This window comes from Cylas formicarius, unplaced genomic scaffold (genome assembly GCF_029955315.1).
Source record: "Cylas formicarius isolate icCylForm1 unplaced genomic scaffold, icCylForm1.1 PGA_scaffold_3__17_contigs__length_32017465, whole genome shotgun sequence".
Lineage (NCBI taxonomy): Eukaryota > Metazoa > Arthropoda > Insecta > Coleoptera > Brentidae > Cylas > Cylas formicarius.
In genome coordinates, this window is record NW_026844326.1 from 26945591 (window position 1) to 26970187 (window position 24597).

The 24597-nt window shown below is 41.9% G+C and overlaps 5 protein-coding genes across 8 annotated transcripts in view; 2 read left to right on the forward strand and 3 right to left on the reverse strand.

Moving 5' to 3' along the window:
- Window positions 1-2: 2 nt before the first annotated feature.
- On the forward strand, window positions 3-1017 carry LOC132699541 (group XIIA secretory phospholipase A2). Its single transcript, XM_060666320.1, has 3 exons — window positions 3-291; window positions 430-672; window positions 722-1017. Exons 1-3 carry the CDS (start codon window positions 57-59, stop codon window positions 877-879), a joined length of 636 nt encoding a protein of 211 aa, XP_060522303.1. The 5' UTR covers window positions 3-56; the 3' UTR covers window positions 880-1017.
- Window positions 1018-1077: 60 nt separating this feature from the next.
- On the reverse strand, window positions 1078-2240 carry LOC132699947 (trypsin alpha-3-like). Its single transcript, XM_060666946.1, has 2 exons — window positions 1970-2240; window positions 1078-1913 (listed from the first exon to the last, which is right to left on the reverse strand). The coding sequence occupies exons 1-2, from the start codon at window positions 2238-2240 to the stop codon at window positions 1288-1290; spliced, it is 897 nt and encodes a 298-aa protein (XP_060522929.1). The 3' UTR covers window positions 1078-1287.
- A 332-nt stretch (window positions 2241-2572) lies between these two features.
- On the forward strand, window positions 2573-10295 carry LOC132700097 (uncharacterized). Its single transcript, XM_060667217.1, has 12 exons — window positions 2573-2648; window positions 2894-3056; window positions 3115-3257; window positions 3312-3578; window positions 3631-4452; window positions 7712-7966; window positions 8115-8289; window positions 8524-8672; window positions 8728-9012; window positions 9065-9540; window positions 9591-9951; window positions 10006-10295. Exons 2-12 carry the CDS (start codon window positions 2904-2906, stop codon window positions 10286-10288), a joined length of 3369 nt encoding a protein of 1122 aa, XP_060523200.1. The 5' UTR covers window positions 2573-2648; window positions 2894-2903; the 3' UTR covers window positions 10289-10295.
- Window positions 10296-10304: 9 nt separating this feature from the next.
- Window positions 10305-11699, reverse strand: LOC132700098 (orexin receptor type 2). Its single transcript, XM_060667218.1, has 4 exons — window positions 11679-11699; window positions 11476-11621; window positions 11302-11419; window positions 10305-11252 (listed from the first exon to the last, which is right to left on the reverse strand). Exons 1-4 carry the CDS (start codon window positions 11697-11699, stop codon window positions 10317-10319), a joined length of 1221 nt encoding a protein of 406 aa, XP_060523201.1. The 3' UTR covers window positions 10305-10316.
- Window positions 11700-15841: 4142 nt separating this feature from the next.
- Window positions 15842-24597, reverse strand: part of LOC132699847 (protein jim lovell) — a 113059-nt gene continuing 104303 nt past the window's right edge. For all 4 annotated transcript variants that reach the window (XM_060666778.1, XM_060666776.1, XM_060666775.1 and 1 more), the window contains exons 2-5: window positions 20896-21921; window positions 18937-19059; window positions 17118-17488; window positions 15842-17056 (exon numbers count right to left, since the gene is read on the reverse strand). In XM_060666778.1, coding sequence (XP_060522761.1) covers window positions 16793-17056; window positions 17118-17488; window positions 18937-19059; window positions 20896-21862 — 1725 coding nt within the window. In that variant the 5' untranslated portion in view covers window positions 21863-21921 and the 3' untranslated portion in view covers window positions 15842-16792. The remainder of the gene's footprint in view (window positions 17057-17117; window positions 17489-18936; window positions 19060-20895; window positions 21922-24597) is intronic.

Here is a 24597-nt window from a genome sequence, read left to right on the forward strand (position 1 = left end):
AATGAATGGAGGAATAGTTGATCGGTAAACATAACCTCAAAATTCGAATCCGTTTCATGATGAATGTGCCCTATGGGAAAATTGCGGTGTACGTGCTGACCTTTATCGGATACATTTATTCCGGGTACGGTTCCGGGCTGTTGGGTAACCTGCGAGACGCCATTTTATCTGCGGAAACTATTTTCGGCGGAGCCATTAAGAATGTCGTCAAAATCGCTCAAAAGTTCCGCAGCTATCAGGACGTATTCGACCGAGCCGTCGAAGAAGAATGCGTTTTCAAATGCCCAAACGGTAGGTGTTTATTTCAGATTACAGATTTCCAAATAACGATTTTCACAATTTTGACATAGAAATAGTTCAGCATCTCCCTTTTTTCTTTCATAAATGTGGACTGTTTTACACAACATAAATGTAGGAACTGTTTCCTAGGTGCTATTCCGAAGCCAAATCGTTTCCACGTTCCAAGTTCCGACGGCTGCGGGTCGTTGGGATTGAAAATCCACAGCGACTATCTGCCAGTTGCCGCTATGGAGCAGTGCTGCAATGAACACGATATCTGTTACGACACGTGTAACAAGGACAAGGAGGTGTGCGATGTTGATTTTAAGCGTTGTCTTTACAAATATTGTGACAGTTATTCCAATTCTGTTGCGGGACAAACAATAATTAAAGGTAAGGTGTCCGGCGCATCCGCCTTATTTGTAAATAATTTATCTCCTAGGATGCAAGGCGGCAGCGAAGGTTCTTTTCACGGGCACGTTGACGTTAGGATGCAAGTCCTACATTGATTCGCAGACTAAAGCGTGTTATTGCCCTCCGGCCGCTTGGAAAGACAAGAAAAAGAAATATACAGCGGGAGGAGACAGATCTGAGCTTTGATTGGAAGCTTCAGCCCAAATACTTACGCGTGATTACTGCAATTTACTGTGATTTGCGCTGTGTGTTGTTGATTTAATTAGTATCAAGTCCAGTTGTGTTGTGTTGCTTTTGTTTGAATTCGACTAATAAAAAGTAAAAATGAAACGCGAGTAGTTTTCTTTTTAATATATATTTCTATTCATATGTAAAACACAGGTATGAATGAGATTGGAAAACCGAAATCCAATAGTTTAACATTTAATCACACTTAGTAATAATCGCCATTAATATTTTGCAACTTTATATAATAGTTGCAAAGAAGCAAAACCCAAAACCTGCAATCCTACCCACAAACGAAGAACTTCCTCTTCTTTTAAGTTTTGGCTCATTGCACACGGGGCCGTAGAAAAAACCCTAGAATTTCACGAGCTACGGCTTAAATATGGCGTCAATTTTGACTCCGTTTTGATTTTCGACCGAGCGGAACCATTTTTCAAAGTGTGCGATCCTGGTAAATACCCTCGGCGAAGTCCTAGCGGCGCAATTGATTTCGAAGGGTGCCATACCGATCACCACGTTGTTCTGCAGCAGCGGGCCGCCCGAATCTGAGCTGCAGTCGATACCGTCGACGTTGTAGGCGCATATCATCGTGTCGTCCACTTTTTCGACCTTGATCAGCGTCTTGCAAGTCTGAAACGCGATCAAGTTGACGTTCAGAAAGTAAACTTGGTCTTCGGTGGACGTTTTTCTCGATATCCATCCGACGGCGGTCGCCAGAGTATCGGAACGGTGCTCGTATTTCGCGCTAGAGAGCGCAACGGGCGTTTCAAATTTGTCCTTGAACGGGGATCCCACTTTTACGAGACACAAATCGTGGCTGGCGCTTTTTGCGGTGTAATTCACGTGCCTCACGAGGGTTTCCACGCTGTGCTGTCTGCCTCTTGTCCACCTCGCCGCATTGCTCGAGACTTTGAGTCGCTCGAATGGGTAAACTTCCGCCTTCTCGCAGCAACGCGCAGTCACCAATACCCAAAACTTGCTCACGATCGTGGCACCTGCAAAAAAATTCGACCGTTTGTCACAGACGACGGAAAACGGTCATCGTCTTTACCGCACATCAGCGCCATCTGGTTCGACTTGAGTACCACTAGCGCCGCTAAGAATTTCGGGTCTTCCCTGTGATTTTTGCCGCCGACCAGCGAAGACAATCGACCGTTAGTCGCTCTGTATCGATAGTTTTCCGCAAGTTCGGAGTCCTCTCTGCAGTGCTTCCTCGATTCCATGAGCATCACGATTAACAGAATCAAGTTGGCGAGGGATACCACCACGAGGGTGGTGACGGAGACGCACGATACGCTAGACATGGCGACTTGATCGGACATTCCCGCAGTCCTCTTGTCGACCGACTGCCATGGAAGCACTGATGAAAAATTACTTGTCGATTAGAGTTGCGGGTTTGTTGCACTTTCACCCTGTCGCGTGTGTAGCCGCACACGGAAGCCCGACACGTGAGGGTTATTTATTCGTCGTTTTGTTAAAAAAATATATATTTAAAGGGCGAGAGAGAATAGACAATGCAAGTTGCGGAGCAACACCAAATCTTTGAATCGAGTGGGCCGTTATACGTCATCCCTAATTGTTTCTATCTTCATTTGGTGTTCTATTTTAAGACGGGATGCGTCGATGCAGCAATTTGCTAGCAATTTGTGGGCGAGTTTATTTTCGTCCGCGTTATTTTTCTACCGGAACTCGGTTGGTATTAGCACGCCGTCGACGCTTCGCTGCCGCTGGTATAAAACAATTTGTCGAAATGTCGTTTTCGTCCATCATTTATATCGTCGTTGTTTGTCACACTAACTCTTTCAAAATGCCGCAGAGTCGGAACGTATTGTCTCTTGTACTCGATGATGTAATTGCGTGCAATCCATCAGTTCAAATAACCCCCGACTCTTACCGTGCATGGAAGGACTCTTTGGAGTCAGTTAAATTTTACTTGGTTCCAAAGTCTTTGAGGCTTTAAGCTGGTAACTTTTAGTTGAACTTCTATGGAAATGGCTGAGCAAGTCGCGGCCAATTGCGAGGTATGCCACGCCCCCACCGAGCGCAGATGTTCCGGCTGCAAGGCAGTCTTTTACTGCTCTCCGGAGCACCAAAGGAACCACTGGTCCGCGCACAAGCGAGACTGTGGTTCGTACGAAGTAAGAGTCAGCCTTAGCCCATCCCCTTGCTCATTCCTAACTCCACAATACGTTCCAGATACGTCACTGCAAGGAGTTGGGCCGCTACATGGTAGCCAAGAGAGATTTGGAGCCTGGGGATGTGATTTTCGTAGATTCGCCCCTAGTGGTCGGCCCCAAACGAGACGAACACGCTCCCCTAGTATGTGTGGGTTGTTGCAAGTAAGCGACGGCACGTGTGGGGGCTTCCGATAAACTAATGGTGTCTCATCGCAGGTTGCTCAAGGACGTGATTCATCGTTGCCCGGAATGCCTCTGGCCCGCTTGCGCCTCAAACTGCGAGGGGTTGAAAAATCCCTCGCTGCATGCGTGCGAGTGCCAAGTGATCAAGTTGCAGGGGGCGGACCCACTTCTTTGTCGATTGGACGTTTTGATCGTCCTGAGGGCCTTGTTCCTGCAAAAAACCGATCAGAAAAAGTGGAAGACGCTTTTGAGCCTGGAAGATCATTTGGAGGAGAGAAGACCAGGAACCGGAGTGTTTGAGTGAGACGTTCTATGTGACTTATGGGCGCAAAGCCAATGAGTTGATTTTCAGAGACGTACAGCAAAAGGTGTGCTACATCCAAAATAACTTCCTCGCGCCGCTGAGACGTTTCGAAGAGTCCACCGGTCAAATCGTCCTCCCTCAAGTCTCCAACGATATCGTCCACAAAATCTACGGCGCACTGGACGTGAACGAGTATGAATTAACCGGTTCCGCTGTCCTGGAGCTTTTGTACCCCATCGCCTCTATATCGGAACATAGTTGCGTGCCTAATTGCCTCCAAGTGATAGACGAGAGCGACAACTACAAGCTGACCTGCAGGGCGGCCTCCGCGATCGCCCGTGGCGCTCACATCAAAGCCTGTTACACGGATTTGCTCAAGGGCACGCAGGAACGCCAACGGTATTTGAGAGAGACCAAATATTTCACCTGCACCTGCGAGAGATGCTCAGATCCCACGGAGATGGGAACCTTTTTCAGCGGTTTGGTGTGTCTCGGCACGGAACAGGAACCTTGCAAAGGTCTCCAGCTTCCGGATCAGCCGACGACGTCGAATCCCAAGTGGGTCTGCGACAGGTGCGGCATTCGACTGCCCAACGATGACGTAGTAAAATTCGTGCGTCATCTCGGCCACGAGGTCGACAAGCAGATGGAGAAGAGGCCCAAGATGGAAGAGCTGGAGGACTTTTTGAACAAGCTGTTGACGTTTTTGCACCCGAACCACTACTTGGTGTACCGGGTCAAACATTCGTTGGTGCAGCTCTACAAGACCGAAGGGGAGTTGGAGATATCGCGGGGGTTTCTCGAGACGAAGCTGGAGATGTGCGAGGATCTCATCTGGCTCACGAGGAAAATTGATCCGGGAAACGCGAGGTAAGATTTTTTAAAACAAATATATTTTAATATTTCAAGGAAACTTCCATAAGCTACTGTAATACTTTTTACAAAATGTCTGGATTCCTCCTGCGTCAGTTTTTGCTGAGTCGAACTTGCTGACGTTTCGCCAATCATCCTGTTTCGTACTTCATTGAACAATTAAAAAGCATTGCATTAGATACACAAGATATTCTAGTTAGTTTCGACGTAGAATCCCTCTTTACCAAAGTTCCTATTCCTGAAACTCTCAACATCAATTTAGATATATTAAAATCGGAGAATCTGAAACCAAACCTTCTCATCTTAATCGAAAAATGCTTGTCTGGAACATATTTTTCTTATAACAGTAAAATTTTTGAACAAACGTCGGGAACGGCTATGGGTTCTCCACTATCACCAGTCATCGCAAAAATATATTTATTGAAACTTTTGAGAAGAAAGCTCTCGACACCTTTCATCTAAAGCCAAAATTATGTAATTTTTGTTATTTGGCCTCATGGTCAAGAAACCCTACTACATTTCTTACACATTTGAATTAGAAACTAATAATAATCTCCCATTCTTAGATATTATTATCAGTAGAAAATCAGACCTCACATTGGGTCATTGTGTTTACAGAAAACCTACAGACCGATACCTTAGTGCATGGTCACATCACAATCCGGCCCATGGTTATCAACTCTCTTGTTTACACCTTACCTCTGCTCTTCTCTCTAATATTTCCACATTGAAGATATTAAGCGTTCCATCAAAAAATACACGTCCCCACAACCTTCCAATGGCAATGAGGCCGAAAGCAATCCTACACTTGGCACTTCCATACATTCAAAACATCACTGATCACATATCAAAAGTTCTACAGAAATATAACGTCAAAACCAGATTTACGACTTGTCCAAAAATCTCTCAACATCTTCGGTCCGTCAAAGACAAAATTCCATTTGATATGCCACCAGGAGTTTACAGTATTCCATGCATATGCGGCAAAGAATACATCGGCGAGACCGGACGAAAAATATCAACTAGGCTCAAAGAACACGAAATAGCCTTACGACTAAGACAAATAAACTCATCAGCTGTTGCCGAACACAATCGCAATACTAAAATTCTTGCATGTAATCAATTCTTCTACCAACGAAAAATCCGAGAGTATTTAGAAATTTATAAGCAACCTAACAATCTTATCTGTCACCAATATGGGAATCAGTAATCCGAGACGATGCTTATGCCCTTCATTAAACAATATATAAGCAGGTGAAGTCTGTTCATAGATATAAGAAAATGACTAACTGATACGAATTAAGGAAAGACCCGGGCAAGCTGTAAGAATGAAATATGGCCGAACAGGTCCGAACTTTGCTTAGAATTTAATTATTTGGGGTTTTGTTAGGAATGTTACTAAAAAATATTTATTTATTTATTTATATATGTATTTATGTTTAAATCTAAATTATAATTACAAATTATTTTTATTACCTACTTAAATTACTTAAAATTATTCACATAATGTATCAGTATCACTATCGCTATCATCGCCTGTTCTAATTATTATTTGATCTATATTATTTGCAATATGGATATACGATTGTTCTGCTTTTTCTATATGTTTAACAGAATTTGCCCAACTTTGTGGAGGGATGTTAAAAAATTCGGTTTCTATAAGTTTGAGGACATTGGAGTTAACACGGGGAAAAACATTGTTACGACGAATGGCAGATTTCAGTTGGTGCCAAACATGTTCAATGGGATTAAATATACAGAGGTAAGGTGGAAGCCTTAAAACTGTATGCCCTAGATTTTTGGCATGATTATCACAGACGTATTCCTTTTGTAGGTTCAAACTTTGTAGAACCTCAATTAATCGCTTTTTGGTATAATCTTCTTGTGCTTTTGTGTCACATGAGGAAGGGGTTTTATTCAACTGTCTACTGTGATGACTTGCATTGTCCATTACAATTACGCATAAGGGGGAATGTTTGGAACTAGTTTGTTTTTAAACCAACTTTCAAATAAATCAGCGGTGGTGTCTTCATGGTAATCCAGAGAAGAATCTTTAATATTTTTCGCAGACAGAGAAAGTCCATTTGGAATCCAACCATCTTTAGAGCCAGCATGCAGAATAGTTATTCTTTTACCTCTTTTTGATGGCGCCTTTGTTTTACACTTATCAGTTGAGTCAACCCAACCCTTTTCCGGGGTATCATAAGTGTCGAACCAGGTTTCATCCAAGTAAATAATTGGCCTTTGTCGTTCTCTGTAAATCCTAATTTTTTCTAGATATTCCAGTCGCCATTTCCGAATTCTAAAAGAATTTATTAAAACTTACCTTTTGCCAATTTTTGTAAATCTAAAACCCATGTGTTGAATACAGGTAGTTCTGCCACATTTAGCACCGGTTTCATCTTTTTCAAGCCTAATTAAGATATCTAATGTAGGCACGCTTTGTTCCTCGTATACATGGTAAATTTTACGCCGTATCATATCTTGATCACTTTCATCTACACTCGAAACAATGTCAGCATCGCTTCTTTTTTTCCTCACTGAAATGGGATTATTCACAATTTTCCATACAGTTGATGATGGAATTTTCGTCAATGTGGCCGTTTCTTCTAAAGATGTTTGCTTGCTGGCACCAGGTTCAATGAGAGTCAAACAAACATTCTTTATAACTTCCTTAGTCTCAATAGAATAGTGTTTTCTACATTTGGAAGGGAGCATCTCCTGAAATACACTAGTCTCGCACATGTTTTGCATAATTCGCACACGATTCAACACACGCTGTATTACACACGAAATAAGAATGATTACTAATAAACTTAAACTAAGTAGTATACCAAACCAAATAATACTAAACACAGGTTAGGTATAAAATTATTTTCTATTACGGACCACAATTTTACCTGAATTTAAATTCCGAAACTTTAGGTAATAATCTTGTTGCATTGTACGTTAATGACCACCCTTGGATAATCCCATTCAAAAGCAATTGGTCACTTTTTTATATCTATGAACAGACCATACATAGTAAAATGCGAGCCAGTTTCAGTCAAGCTCTGAAAAAGCCAACAGGATGATTGGCGAAACGTCGACTCAGGAAAAACCGACTCAGGAGGGATCCAGAAGTGTTGTGAAAAGTATAAATATATTTTACCAATGTTACTGAGCCACTTTTATAACCAAATTAATCAATAACGCACCATTAAAAGAATAATTAAAATTACAAAATTAAAAGCCAGAACCTACAATTATTTTCTAGGTTAGGTTTGTACTTGGCGGTGCTTCTGTACGAAAAATACCAGGCCCAGAGCAAACTATTAACGAGAACCATCGAACCCAACGACATAGGTTCCTGGGAGTCTCAAATCCAAAACGTTTTGAAACTGCTGCTCCAGTCCAAAATGGCGCTTCGCTACGAGCTCCAATCCGACGCCGGCTCCAAGCTCCATGAGCTCCTGGAGCTGAGCGAGGAGCGTTTCAAGAGCTGGTTAAATTCAATCGGAGCCGAAACGTTGTAAAGTAATATATATATTCGGATTTCCAACACATGCGTAGTTTATTTACGCTTTTCCCGCATCAAATATAAAATTTGGGTCATCGTTATCGTTTGGACCGGTGCCAGACGCATTCTATTTTCATTTTTCGCCACTCTGGCGTTAAAAATGCGCCCGTTCCGCGAAAACCGGGAAAATGGCCGACGCGGAATCGTGTAAGTGCGCGGAATGCGGTGAACCTGCAGCCCTAAAGTGTTCCGCGTGCAAGTTGGCTTCGTATTGCGGCAAAGAGCACCAGAAAAGTCACTGGAAAGATCACAGGGCGGTATGTAGGCCGTTCGAGGTAAGTTGAGCCGAGATCAAGACGATTTCATGTGTCCGACCCAATATTGACAATCGAAACACAAAAAATTGAAGGAAAATCAAGTTATACTTATTAAGAAAGTTTTCCCAACTAATTTTGCTTACTTATTTTTGCGACTTTGTTCTTATTTCATTTTCATTGTACTCGAAAACGGGAATAAAATCTGCAAATCCATCTGAGAATTACGAAACATGAGATTTGCGCGCGTTGCAGATAGTAGTTGATCCGGACATAGGACGATGCTTGGTGGCGACAAGAGATCTAAAGCCTGGCGACCTTATACTCACAGAAAACCCTTTGGTTTTCGGGCCCCGACCCCATATGGTGGAGGAAGGTCCGGTACCGTGTCCAGGATGCTGCAGGTACCGACCCGACTCCTCCCTTAACCATACGAAATATTAATTTCTCCCATTAAAGATTGATCATCGGTGAAGGGGCGGCTAGATGCGAGGGCTGCGATTTCCCGGTCTGCAACCCCGAATGTCCCGGCCTGAAGGACATGGAGGTCCACGGTCACGAGTGCATGATCCTCGGTCTCAGAGACGTCAAAGCCATCAACGGGCTTCACGATTTCTACAGGCAGGACACGCTGCTGCCGCTGAGGTGCATCCTTTTGCAAAACAGACATCCGAAGAAGTTCGCCAAGCTCATGGGGATGGAGTCGCACCTAGAAAAACGAGGCGAGAACACCGAGATTTACCGGTACTGCCGCCCACAACCGCGGCTATTAAGATCTGATCCGTTTGCGTTTCAGGGACATCGATAGTCGCGTGGTCGATTACCTAAACGACAATTTCTTCGTCCCTATGCGAATGCTCGAAGGCAAATCCGGCAGACAAGTGTTAGAAGATATTTCCAAGCAGACGATCCACAAAATTTGCGGCATTCTGGACGTCAACGCGCTGGAAATCAACCAAGACTCGGAAGTGACCGCCCTATACCCTAACGCTTATCTGATGGAACACAGCTGTGTCCATAACACCAGGCATTCTTTTGAAAGTGCCAAGAAAGGGTACGTTCTGACGGTGAAGGCTTCAGTGCCCATCTCCAAAGGGGACCATATATCGACGATGTATACCCACACCCTGTGGGGCACCCAAGCTAGAAGGGAACACCTGAAAGAAACCAAATATTTCACCTGCAAGTGTAGGAGATGCGGGGATCCTACTGAGCTCGGGTCGTACTTGAGCGCGTTGAAGTGCATCGGGAACCAAGAGGAACCCTGCGGAGGTAATGCTTTAACTTTGAGATTTCTACGGGTTCACACTATGGAACTGTAGGAATCCAGCTGCCAGTGGACCCTTTGGACGACAACACCGAGTGGACTTGTGACAAGTGCGATGTGAAGCTCAGCAATGCTGAGGTGTCGTTCCTGGTCAACCAGATTGGCGAGGAAGTGGACCACGTTCAGCTATCCAACCCAACAGTTAGAGACCTCGACGGGTTGCTGACAAAGATGTTGAATTTCGTTCAATCCAACCACTACCACGCGTATTCCGTGAAGCATTCTCTGGTGCAGTTGTACGGTTACCAGCAGGGATATTTGCCCAATCAGTTAACCGACGACTGCCTAGCGAAGAAAGCGGCAATGGCCAGAGAACTGTTGGATATCAATAAGAAAATTGACCCGGCCACTTCGAGGTGAGCGTTTTTTTTCCAGTCAATAGGCACCTACAGCTTCCGTTCACGTTTCAGACTAGCTCTGTACTCCGGAGTATTACTACACGAGTTATATTTGGCCAACATGATCTTGATCAAGAGAAAATGGGATCTGGGCATAAAGACCAAGGTCAAGTCGATCAATTCGATGTTGAAGGAGTGCGACTATTGTCTGAAGAACGCGGTGGCTATGCTTTCCGACGAGAAGAACTCTCCGGCCGGCGAGAAGCTCGTCAGCTTGGTGGAGTCGTCCGCCAGAGAGTTCGAAAAGTTCGTCAGCAGGAACAAGATCGACCTGTCGGCCGAAAAGGGCAAATAAAATTCTCACGCGTACTCATGATTTTTATTTAAAACCTTTCCTTGGGCGTGTACTTGGGCATATTAACGTCCGCGAATTTTACTCTATGACTACTGCTAACTCTTGGCTCCTCGGCAACGGGCTTCTGCCTAGGCCATTGCACCTTCTCGAACGGGTTCTCGCGCTCAAAGTTCTCAAACTCGGACTTGGAGCAGCAACAGAAACAGACCTCGCACATGAAATCGCTCAACCTTTTCCACGCGTTGATGGTCTGGTTTAGAAACGTATACAGGAAGGGATTCAAAGCGTAGTTTGTCATGTACAGGGCTATAAGGGAATTGTTCAAGTTCCACTTTCCAGATACCGAAGATGCGGTCCTCACGATGTTGTAGACGGCGTGGGGGAGTCTGCACCCCATAAAGCTGAACATGAGCACGAGAACTATTTTGAAAGTGCGGATCTTTCTTTCCACCTGAACGTTTTTGCTCTTGGTCAGGATAGGCTTTAGGTTAGGCGTGGTGGACTGGTCGGAGTCCCTGGTGTTGGAGGTGTCGTCTGATTGGTAGATACTCTTCGACGTCACGGGTTTCCTGTGGTGCCAGACCAAGATGGCGATCTTGTAATACAGCCAGAGGAACATGCAGCAAATCGGCAGGAAAACTATGATGGTGGTGATGATGTAGTAGAGGGCGAGTTCGTTTTTCGTGAGGGGCGATGCGGTGCAAAGGTACTCGTCTTTATCGTTAACTATGATGGGCAGGTAGTAGTAGTACGTCTTCATGGGATAGGAGATGGCGGCGCAAACGCCCCAGAGGATCAAGGCGCCTCCCAGACAAAGCCACCATTCAGGATCCCATCTTTTACTGAGGGCGTAGAACACGTTGTGGTACCTGTCCAGAGCTATGACGAAGAGCGCCACCGAACTGGCCGTGGAACCCAGAATTTGACCAACAGGAACGAAGTAACACATGGACTCCCCGTAAATCTAAAACCGATAAGTTTTAACGGTAGTACGCGTCAATGAGGTGGTGTACCCAGGTCATGAGCTCTTTGGAGAGCATGTCCAAGTAGTTGAGCGCGAAGATCAGCACTCCCAAGATGTCCGACAGGGCTAGAGATATGATGCAGGTTTTCTGGAGACGTTTCGTCTTCCTGGGGGAATAATGGCGGACGGCTGTAGGGAACTTTTTTCGCTTCTCAGTGTTTACCTGTACAGTATGGACTTGATGGCGAGCAGGTTTGCCACAAGGGCAACCACGGTGATGACGAGGATGATCCAGAAGTATAGCGGCTTGTTATAAGGCGAGGATTTGAGCGCCTCGTCTGTTACGACGGTCCTGTTGCCGTCGTCTATCTTCGTTAAAAATTTCGTTGATCATTCGATTTGGTTTCGCGTTTTTTTTTTACGTACCTTCGAACCACCTGAGCCCATTGTCGTCAGCAGCAGCTAAACGACTAATTGATTGATCATGTTAAATACCGGAACGCGTGGTACGTCATTAAAATGGAAAACATTTTCTCGCTAACGACCGATCTGCCGTGCGCTGAGATAAGGACGAGGTAGATTGTCGATTGTCACGGTACAGGGTGTTTCGCGGGGCGACGACTCTCCCTCGATTTTATTTTACATGGTTGATAATGTTTTTTTATTTCTCCAGACAACAAAAAAATTGAAAAGAACAGTTGTTAAAAGAAACCAATAAAAAATAGTAGAACCATACATATACAAATGCAGGGAGTATTAAATTGGAAAAAATATACACTCAATTCTGTTGAAATATGGCAGTGTTATTCAGTGTATTAAGAGGCTAATTAGCCCTGACAGATTATAATAATTCCCGGGGGAACCGTAGCGAATATTATTGGCAAAAAATACACGCCACTGTCTTTTGTGTAACAACTCTTGTATTTTTTTCGTATTTCACTTAGTTTTCGAGAAAAAGAAACAGTTTGACATTTTTTTTTCTTCTTGGATGGTGGACATTTTCAATGTTCATTGCAGTATACTTTATCTCAACAGGACTTAATTATTTTATTCTATTGTATCTAAAATCAAAATTAGTTATACATTAAAAATATTTTTTTCATATTTTTTAACAAGGAATCGTTGTATAATGCATATATTGAATATGATATTTGACATCTTTCTTTTATTAGCAGATGTACATATTTTGAGAACTTGAGAACAATGTGCTGCTTTTTCGTAAAAATAAAGATGCCGCAAACAAAATTTTCAAAATTTGCAATTTTGGGAGGCCCTCTCGTATTTCAATTAATTTTTAAATATCTAATATATATAATATAATATCTAAATATTTAATCTAATTTACCTCAAACTACAGAGAAAAATGTGTAATAATCATTTTTTTCTGTAACTATTTCAAAAATATGTTTAAGCACTCTAGTCCGAATTGATAAAGCGTCATGTTTCACCAATAAATCCCCATAAAATCTGGCAAATCATGCAAATCGTCATCTAATCACGGCGAAATCTTATAGTTTTGGTTAGTTTTGCAGCATCCCCCACCCCACGCCACGATAATCTCTTTCAAATCCAGGTGATTGATTTCCAGTGTTTATTTATAATCCGAAAATAGTTATATCTGTAACGACATTCGGCAGACTGTGTAATGACGCCTGAGTACACACGCACCAGCGGCGTAGCGCGAGTTTTTTTACGAGGGAACGGCGTTTGGTACTTCGGGTACGGGATTCTCTCTCGGCAGCAATCGTATCACGCCGCTGTTGCTCAATAACGCGTGTCGCACGATAAAATCTTAATTATCGTGGCATATGGCCCTTAACGCGTTAACAGTGTGCAGTAAAAACATGGAATATTAGGCTAATTATCAGTATACTTGGAGGACAGCACAGAACAGTCTTCGTTTGAGGACGCAACCAGCAATACACTTAGCGCACACACTGTAACGCAGTATACCACACTTCACTTGAATAAGAACAAAAAAGACTTAATGCTTACAGATTTTGGTGGCCTAGAGGTTAAGGCGCTAGTTTTGATATTGATGCACCAGTAGGTTGCCGGTTCAAACCTGACGGATTACCTACCCATGGTTATTTTTTAAATTTTCAACTATTCGTTTTGCAACCACAAAAAATAATCACAACTTGTTTGTACAAATCCAAGTTTTAAAAATGTTTCTCAGCGTTGTATACCTCATTTATTTCTATTTAATTTCTAAAAATTTCTTTGCTCTCTTCGAGGGCAATGGGAAAGTGAAAAGAGGCGCATAGAGAGTATTTTCTCCAAGCTTTATTAAATTTTATTTAACATCATCGAAAACTAAGCCTAGTAACTAAATATCAAATATCTATTTTCGTATATAATAATATACCTAGACTAATCATCATTATAATACAGTTCTTATTAGATACTTATAGGTGCTACTCTTTGCACGACAATAAAATGATTGCACCCCGTACAAGGCAACGGAAACTTCGGTGAGTTCGGAACGTTTGATCGGATATTGCTGATACGGTATACACTTGTTTCGGAATGAGTTCGAAAAGGTCTGAAGGACTCCATTACCCTGTGTGTTCGCAAAAAAATGTACGAGGTGGTCCGAAAAATTTCACGTTAAAAATTACATCTCCTTAATTCCCTACTATCGATTTCCTTTTTATACAAGAACTGCAACATTTAATTTTCATTTTTTTTTACAAGATAATGCCAGGGGTGCGTTCCTTTTTTTTTTGGTGGGCGACGAAACGCCCGAAAATGTACACGACATCCATCGAAACAACCAAAGAGAAACGATTAAAAATATTGCACGCAACTTTTTTTTTTTTGAGTATTACCGGTACTACGTCTCTCCCTTCGTTAGATATAATGTCGGCATCGCCCCCAGCCTCGGGGCAGGGCGCGCTGCCAACTACCCTGATCACAAATTATTTTATACAATATATTGTCTATATGTTGTGCCTGTGCGTAAAACACATCCGAATAAATTAAACGAACAATAATAATTATTATTACACAACTAATAATACTTTCATAGGAATGTCTGCGTGTTGTTGTACATCCAACTAAAAACTTAGCTATTTAACCAGCACCATGTTTAACTGTATAGATATACCTGGGACTATAAAAACAAACAAAAAAAAACACGTCTAACAAACTAAAGGAACCATAGAAGCACAATTAAATAAAAGCACCGAGATTAATATCGACGAGTGCGCAAACTTTTTTTTTTGTTCGAAAAATAAGTTAAAAAAAAACAAAATCGTGGTAACTCACATTCATCTCACTTAACAGAACAGAGCGGAATTTAACCGTAAACGGAATTAAGTACAAAACAGTTCGCTCATTAACATTATTAACACCTAACAAATGGGATGGGCGCCCCTATTTTTTGGGGGGGGGGGAGTAAGGGGGCCTCAACCCGTATATCACATTTGCAAAAATTCTAATCAATGTACACCATACATCGAGCCGAGGGTTAAAAAGTGACGGACGACGCCTTCTCCCGAACCGGAAGTGAATTCGAGCGGACATCCGGTTAAACCGGAACTTAAATCGGAAGTCAGGTTTCTTTAACGTGTAGTAAGTAGTTCCGGTTTGACAGGAACTTCAAAGCTTAAGAAGATCCGGTTAAGCCGGAACCTAGTTTAAAAATAGATTGCGAAGTCAAATTAACGAATTTGTTGTTTTGGGAACTTCCGCAACTGGTACGGGTAAGGGGGTAGTAGTTAAGCCCATCACTTTTTAGATTCGGTGCTATTTACTTTACTATGTAATATTTATATATATTTATAATATTCGATGGAAATGAAAAATACATAAACTTTCAGATTACCCTAAAGCAATATCCTGCGGCTTCAAGTAAAGGGAAACGTTCGTTACACTCTAATGATGTGTCTTAACTTTGTAGATTCTAGTTTTAAACGCAAGTTTGCACTCACTTTTACCCTGCTGTAGATTGATGTACGAAAAAATCAAACCGAAATGGGGACGCTGCGAAGAAAAACCAACGGTGCCTACACTACACGAGGTGCGCGCCAGGTCCGGCTTCACGTCCGTTACGAGTATCACAAAAATTGCGGTGAAAGCGGTTGTTGATTGGTTGATTAGTCGATGCAGCCGAAAAAGTGTTCAGAAATTTGTACATTACTTTTGACCGTATACCTATTTTATAATATCTGCCTAAAATTACCCAAATTTACACAATAATTTCCTTTACCTTTTTTTTTCATTACACGAAACCACTACGTTTTTTTTTTTTGTAATAAATATGATTTCCTTAGTCGAAAGATTATTTTACACGAACCAACACATTTTCCTGGACTGTACAATTTTTTTTGCATATATAAATTTTTACACCATAATCCGTCGAATTTTTTTCACTTGCCCAATGAACCAAGACCGCTTAGTTTTCGTGATCATTTTGCCAAACATATCGCAGTACGTGCATACTGTTCGGTTGAGAAATACGATTGAATTATTGCTGTCAAAGTATAAACAAAATCACGGGGGCGGCCGGGAAAGATGGCGTCCGGATCCTCCGTGGCCTGATATACAGGGTGTTATTAAATTGTGCACGTGCACGTGCACGTGAAAAACTCCAAGTGAGAGGAAAGTACGCGATTTTTCTTCCAGACGCGTCGCCCGTGACGTCAGTCAACAACTGGATAGTTTATCTATAATTATAACCTATATCGGTATCGCTATTGTATCGTGGAGGTATAAAAATATGGTGGAAAATTAGGAAACATGTATAACACGGCGTTTAAGAAAATATAAAATCTGTCGTCGAGAAACGGAAAAGCGGTATCGACAATAATTACCGTTAATAAACTGTATACTGTACAAACTGTAGTCGCGTTTTAGAAAATCCTAATATCGCAGATGTGGAATTTATTGTGTGACATGCGCGCGCGTGCGCGCGCATCTTAGGTTTGTCGTTAACAACAAAATCCGTTTTGTATATAGAATAACGAGTAAATATCTCGGTAAAAAATCTGTATATATCTGAGGAACTGTATATAGTGACATCGGTAAAAAATAAAATTGTCGCCTCTCTCTCTCTCTCTCTCTTTTTTTCTCTCTATCTTTCCCGTCATCGTCTCGTTTACATCGGAACATATTGGCAATATGATATATATCAGTCTTATAGAAATTAATTCCGAACGAATTTCATTTACACAACTCCGTTCCGGCTCGACCCTTTCGAGGATGAGACGTTTAATTAATCTGAAAAATCCTGTAGGAGGAGGGGGTGACCCTCCGCCGCCACGGGACCCCAGGAAGCACAGACAGCTTAATCTATGTAATCGGTTACGCAACAACACAACTCAACGAAAGAGTCGTCGTCAGAGACGTCGCATATATATCTTTTTTTACAAATTTCCCTAGAACCTAGTCTAATATTGCCCCTATTTACTTAACGCTATCACCGGCCGAGCACGCTCTTTGGCAACGTCGCGGGATATTGATGGGGATAGCCGCGACAATACGACAATACGATTTGCCTACTCGCCAAAGAACATCCTCCGCAGGGCAGTCTATACTCAATCCTGCCCGTTTTGCTGCACCAGCTCGCGCCTATCGTCGACTGCCATCGCCTGCGGCCTGAACAACTCCTGCTGACCTTCTTCCTCGCCGTCTTTAACCCTCTCCTTGCAGTCGAGGTCGTCAGGTAACGTCGTCTGCCCGTAGGGGACGTGATCCACCCGGTTCTTTTCGCTTTGCGGCAGCAGGTGGATCATACTAACCGGGATGGGAAATCCCGTGCCGAAATCGGGATAGAAGTTGTGCGAGAAGGGGTTAAACACCTGGAAAAGAACGACCGAATATTTAAAATTTTCTAACGTCCTCAATCACTTAATCACTCACCGGCGGTTGCGGCATCGGCTCTTGGTCCGTACTCGAAGGCCTTGTATTGGGCTGGATCGGTTCCGGTTCCCTTTCCATCGGTTTCATCGAATTGTTGTTGTTATTGCTGCCTGCCATCGACAGCATGTCCATGGGCGCGTTGGGACCGCCTATGCAGTCCTTTCTGAGCTGTTCTAGCTTGAGGCTCTTGCCGTATTTGCCCCGCACGTACATCAGTAACGAGTTGTACGGTATGCCGAATATCCTGGACGCTTGGCTGGTGGTCATTTTCTTGTTCCACACGTGCTGGAGGGCTTCGGTGAGTTCGGCGTTGGTCCACGAGCGGGGCGGACCTCCTCGGGGTGCCGAGTGCTGCCCTTTCGGTCTGCCCACTGCAAAAATGTTGGTTACATCATTGGAAGATTGTAAAGATTGCTGTTGGTTGTCAAGAGTTAAAGTTAGAAGACCTAAGATCATTCCTAAGAAGATGGAGTAAATGTGTTCGTTTTCTAACGGAACAATTTTTTTTGTAACGGCTGTATGATGATGGGCAGTTGAAAATAAAATAGGAGTATGATTTAACATCGAGAAGCCGGTATTAGGAAAACAGGATATCGTGGAGCTACTGGCAGCCTATTCCCAAGCAGTGGGGTATTTTGTAATGAAACTTTACGGCGTCAGGCTAACGGGAAGTTACAAATAATATAGGAGTATGATTGAACATGGAGAAGTTGTTATTAGGACAACAGGAGCTGCTGGTAGACTATTCTCGAGCAGTGGGACATTTTTCAATGGAACTAATAGGAAGTTGGAAATAAAAGAGGAAACGTATGATTGATCATGGAGAGATGGTATTCGGAAAATGGTATATTTAAGAATTACTAGTCGAATGAAACTTGGGCTAGTGGGAAGTTAAAAATGAAATAGGAAACGTATGATTGGTTATGGAGAAGCTAATATTCCGTCTTAAAGCTTTGCGCTAATGACATAGGAATATGATTAAACATGGAGAAGCTGGTATTGGGAGAACAGGATATCGTAGAGCTACTGGTAACGTAATACCAAGCAATAGTGTATTTTTTAATTGAACTTTATAGAATTAGGCTAATGGGAAGTTGAAAATCAGATAGAAGCATAATTGAACATAAAGAAGCATGTAATGGGAAAAAAGCATATCTTACAATTACTGGTAGACTATTTCCGAGCAGTGCGGTTAATTTTAAGGGAACTTTAGGAATTTGGGCTATTGGGAAGTTGAACATGATATAGCAAACGTATGATTGATCTTAGAAAAGCTGATATTCGGATCTCGTAGAGCTGCTTAAAGACAAGTCCCATTCAAATGAGTATTTTTCCATGGACCCTTTGGCATTAGGCTAATAGGAAGTTGAAAATAATAAAAGTGGAAACGTATGATGGATCATGGAGAAGCTGCTATTCTGTCCATAGCATGTCGTAAAGCTACTGAAAGACTATTCCGGCGCAAAATGCGGCATTTTTTAATGGAAGTTTATGGGTGAATACTATTTGCATGTTGGGAACAAAATATAAAACTCCGAAAACATGGAGTATTTTTTAATGAAACTTTACGGAATTTTGGGAATCATATGATATCGTAGAGCCGCTCAAAGACAATTCCCGTGCAATGGGGTAATTTTTCATGGACGTTTTCGGCTTTAGGCTAAAAGGGAATAAAACAGAAAACGTATGATACTATTCCCTAAACGCGGAATATTTTTTAATGGAACTTTACGGCTTTGAACTAATGGAAAGTTGTAAATGAAACAGTAAGCGTCCATACCATCCATTCTTGATTAGTATTGTTTAATGGCGCTCTTACTTTTCTTTTTGATAAACATGGGGGTGTCGACCGCAGCCCTGGGGTCCGTCATGTCGAACAGGGGGTTCCTACATCCGTCCAATCCGGGTGGAAACAGTCCCAATGGAGAGTCGAGGCCGAAAACTGAAACCGCCCGGAGGGCAACCACGAATTAACGTCGTACTATATAAGTGGTAACCGTGTTTCAAAATGGATGTTCGCCTCAATTATTTAATAACAAAACGACATAAATAATAGACCGCTGTAATTAGAGGCATAGGTACGTCCGTCCGATAATAATTTCGTAGTGAATATTGTATGGAATATTGTTAATTAAAGTTGTACGTTGGGTACGAAAAATGCCGACCTATCATTATTCAATAATAATTACTTCACTTCGGCCAATACGTTGCGACTGGAAGCTGACGCGAACAAACTCTACAAGGTGGCTCAGAGTTAACATGAATAAATCACACAAGTTTTTCTTGGCATAAATTTTGAGGTGGTATTTTTGAAAAGAGAAATGTTTTAGTATCGACCTGGAACCCATCGTTTCCAGTACAATGAATTCTATAATTTTTAGGAGGCAAGTTAGGAGCGTCCCGGATTCTGTATAAATGTACCTTTAACTTTATTCTAAAATTTTTTAATTAAATAAACATAGAAATAAGACGCACAAATGCCAGGACAAATGAAGAAGAAAAAAATGCTCATTTGGGATTACCGACTTTTCCTTTTCCTTATTTTTTCCGTATTACTTTCAGAAATAGACAAAATAAATAAAAAAATAAATGCTTTTTGCAATTAAATGTTCGTCATACGCTATGATGGGAATTTTTAAACAAAATTGGTGATTGGTGATTCATTAATGCCTAGTTCGTGAGACTCTACAGGACTGGTGAATTTTTTCGATGATCTTTAAAAATTGGGACTCCCTGTACGGGACGGGACGCTTCTTTTTTTCGTCGAAACACCTGAACATGGTAAGACCAAGTTGCCGACAAATTAAAGGCGGGATGAGTCGGCTTAAAGCGGAAGCGTGCCGAGCGATTTTTAAACTAACCTCTCAACCGGAGTTTTTTTTTAGGTTCTTGTTAACACCGCGCCATTAATGGTTTATGCAAATTTGACATGCGCGCTCTGCGATAATTACCGTCCGGGGGCATGACTCACATGCCGATTTTTCAAAGGGCCGCTTAGCTTTTCCGGCTCAGGGCCGGACTCGATAACAAAATATACGATAACGATATACGCAACTCCTTTACAGACGCAACAGAGGCTCGATTAAGCTCAAAGATAGTAATAAGAGGTGACGCAAAAGTAGGCGTGTCTCCCTAATATGCGGGGTATAATCGAAAAAAAGACAAATTTAAAAATGTTTAGTTTATTTTAAAAAATAATTTTTACTTATTGTTAGTTATATTTCGAAATTAATATTCTTAACTTATCAATTCCATCCGTCAATACCTTTTTTACTTGAAACAAGAAGTTGCGTATGGTAAGTTGTTTGAAGAATATCATAATGCTCGCTCCTACACAAAAAAATTATTTTACAGTAATTAAATGAAAACTATTGTTTGATATCGCTTTTACCGAGCCAGGGTGTAAGTAAGTAAAATCTGCATACTGTTGGACCAGATTATCACATTTCGTGTTTTGTTTTTGTATTAGTTTGTATTAACTCGGATAAAATAAAAAAAAATCTTAATGTAAAATTGAAAATAGTCAACATTAATAAAAACAGCTTTATTTTGATATCTATTAGAGTAAAATTTAATAAAAAATGGTTTTAATGAATAATTGAAATGCATTAAGGTTGAAACAGCTGCAAGTTCAGAGAAGCTTTCGAAGTCTGGCCAATGCCGTCGAATTAGACAAGATTACTTTCCTGCAAACCCGATAACAATGACTATTTACAAATCTTCTAGATTCCTCCTGGTCGGTTGTTTATAAATCTTGCTGAAAAATTTGAATACTTACACTTACTATGCGGAGGTGTCATGGCGAGTGCCGATACCGCAGGCATAGGCGGGAACGGCAACGACTGACTGTCAATCTCCTGCTTCAAACTGAGACCGGGTTGGGTGGCGGCGATAGGGGAGCCCCGAAAATCTTTACCGCTGCTATGCGTGCTCAAGTCCATCTCCGGAGGTTCAGGCGTGCACGACTTCCTCTCCTCCTTCACCTTCTCTTCCTTCTTCTTGATGCAGAGGTTCTCCGCCGTTTCTTCTCCTGGCGGAGAAAGCGGTTGCTTCGTCTGATTGGTGGTGAGGTCTTGGGCGCCGCACAACTCTCCCGATCTCCTACGTGGTCTCGCCTGTTTCCTCCTCGGCATAGGAGACTGACAGTCTTGTCTCGGCATCAGCGTCTCTTGGAACGTCAGTCTGGGCATGTGAGGTAGCTTCACCGGCGGTTCGTAGTTGTTCTGGATAGGCGAGAAAGGCGAGATTCGTTCGCCAGGAGTACGAATTGTCACCCCCGGGGTCGGAAACTTCCCGTTCGATATGTAACCCCTTTCGAAGTCGTTCGGAGAGTTCGACGGGGTCGGCGTTTGGTTGATGATACTCGTCGACTCCTTGTCGACCCCGAACGGGTCCTGGTTCGCCAACCCTCTAACCTGGAGACTCTCCGCAGCCTTGATCAGGCTCTGCAGCTGCTCTTGTACTACGCTGATCTCGCCCTTGTACATGAAATCGACTATCGCTTGGACCTCCCAACCGCTGAAGTCTTTCAGCACGATGACGGGGTGCTTGCAGGGGTTCTCCGAGAAGACACGCTGGAAGAACGGCGAACAGGCGCTCAAAACTACCTTATGGGCTCGGACAGAGGTCTCCGCGCACACCAGCGTCACGTCCACTAGGGTTTCCGATTGGAGGAGAGCATCGAACGCGGCCAAGATGTGGGACTGATGGTTGTTCCATCTCAGGGAGTAGTGCGACTGCGTCATGCTGCTGGTGGTGGCGCGTCACGCTGCTACCATCGTTTTTCTTTTTGAATTTTGAGTTTCTGGAAAGAAACGGACGGATTTTAGACGACGTTGCGCGAATTTTTATTACTAACACGGAGTAAAACGAAACAAAATAAATACGCAAAGTGTGGAATAAATTTATTAATTCTCCATTTAAGGAATAATCCATAAACTAAATTTGCAGAAATTATATATATATAAATATATATATATATATATATATATATATATATATATATATATATATATGTTGTAAATTCTTCCGGGTTTTACTCCGCGTCTGGTCTGGCTGGCTCCAAGTGGAGGTAGTCCTTTGCTGACAACGTTTCGGCAAGATCTCACTTGCCATTTTCAAGTCGGGTCGTTCTGCTTCTCGTCTGAACTCGGCTTGAACTGTTCAGTATGAACTGTTTAATATGAACGTTATTGTTGTTGGGTCTATTATCATTGCTGAGTTTGTTTATTTATTACTATTATATCTGGTCTGTTATGCGATGTTGTTTTGTCTGAAATAATAGCTTTATCCTAGTAGAATTTCTAGGGAATTGAGCATTTCCAGGTATATAATTGCAGCAGCCTTGTTGTATCTCTCCAAATATTTTATAGGGGCACGCGGATAGTATGTGTTCTATAATTTCTTGGTTCTCATTGCACTTTCGGCATCGGTCACTGGTAATATTTTCCTCGAATATGTACTTCAGGTAATTTATAGTTGGATTGTAATGCGTTCTACATCTGCTTTTGGGTAGTGCATTCGGTGCTTCGTGAGACTCGTGCGTATTGATCTATAAATATTGTCAAGCTCTGTGTACGACCATTTAACTACCCCTAAGTAAAATTGTAATGATTGGGAGGGCGTAGCTATTTATTGCTTTGACTATATTTCTTGAGTTTAGCTTACTTTTTAATATGCTGCACTGGAACTCTTTCGTAAGCATGTTTTTTATTTTCTTGTGTCCAATTCTGTTTGGCTGTAGTATTCCTAGGTATTTGCATGGTTCAGTTGTCATTGATTGTATTTATTATTATTATTATTATAAAGGAATCCTTATCCCCCGAATTTAAGGCGAACCCTTCGTGGGACTGGCACGGTATCCCATCCCCCGCCCCAACCAGGCCCCCAGTGTAACGACTACGTTGCACTGATCCTTTCCCAGCCTTCTAAATGTTTTCGTACGTGTTCGGCCGGAATATGTCACATACGCACGCGAGAAACAAATTTGCACGACGCCCGATCCCAGTGGCGCGCGTCTGACCCGACGGCTCCACCGTTATATTTTTCAAAAAACGTTCGCATCCTTCGACCCCCAAAAAAACTCGTTTTTTTATTAAAATTATTTTTGAAGCAGCTTAATGTACCTAAAGGAAATTTCGATCAAAAAAACTGTTGTTTGGTTTAGTAATTTTTTTATTGTGAATTTTTTTTACTTTTTGGGTAAAAGTGTTTTTGTGACCCAAAAAAGGTACTATCGTTTAAACTCCATAAAATTAGTAATTTGTTGTTTGTGTTATCTATGGAATTAGAAAGTACTGCTATGGAATTAATTATTATATTATTTTTATAATTTTATTTTATTATTCTGTTTACCCTAGAGAGTAAGGCTAACCTTTTTTTAATAACTTAGACCCAATTGCTTGTTTATTGCGAGTTTCAAACGAACCCAAACTAACGGAATCTAAACATGTACTGCAAATGTAACGCTCTCATGGGAGTACGTCCAAATAACCCTAAACACTAAATTATTTCCATTGAATTGTTGTTCGTACGTCTATGGTTGATTCTATTACAGATTATATTAAATACATTTTCAAAAATAAAACGCGATTTCTGTCTTAGTTTATACAAAACAACAATATTACTTCAGAACTATTTTTGAACAACTTCTACGTATTCTCTTTTAACTATTTCATCTGTCCTATTCGACACTTTTTATTTCTTTGTTTTCCTTTCGTAGGGTTGTTAAAGCTACGCTCGTGTGCCGGGTGGTTCTTCGTGACTACATACGTTGTTTTATTTCTTCTAATTCCGTACGGAGTTTGATCGTTTAATTGATTTGCATGATTTGTGGCGGTCGTTACGACAACGAGGCCCGCGTTTCGGCCTAATGAAACCGTCACAATTAAAATATACGAACGACACACGCGTGTAAGGTTCAGAAGTGGGAACGCGTGCCACATAACATTCTACCTTCCCCCGTGAACCCCACTACAGCTTAGCTACGAAGTAAACTTTTACATTGGTTAGCAGAACGCGATAATAGAATTCTACGTGGCACGCTGTCACACTTCAGAAGCGGGATCGCCCAGGTCGCATGGAGGGAGGCATCGAAAGTTATCGGAAGAGTTCGCGATGATCTGTAAGAAGCAATTAATCGGCAGAGTAAATATTTGACAAGCGAAAAGCAAGGAGTTGAAATCGCGCAGCGTTTTATCGTCGGTAGTTCTTGTACTTCGCAATATTAATATTTGCTTTTATATTGGAGTTTAGATAAATAGTGTTTACTCAACGTGTGGGACATAAGTTTCGGGAAAAAGCCGGGTTCGAAGCTGTTGACGCCGGGCTTTGCTCGAAAATGATTAATTTTATTAATAACCATCATCATAATGAAATAATATTGCCAAGATCAGGCAACAAAAGTAGCATGGTATAAATAGAACAGCATATTGCATACACGATGCAAGAACTGGCAACAATAACAAGACATCATTGAAGG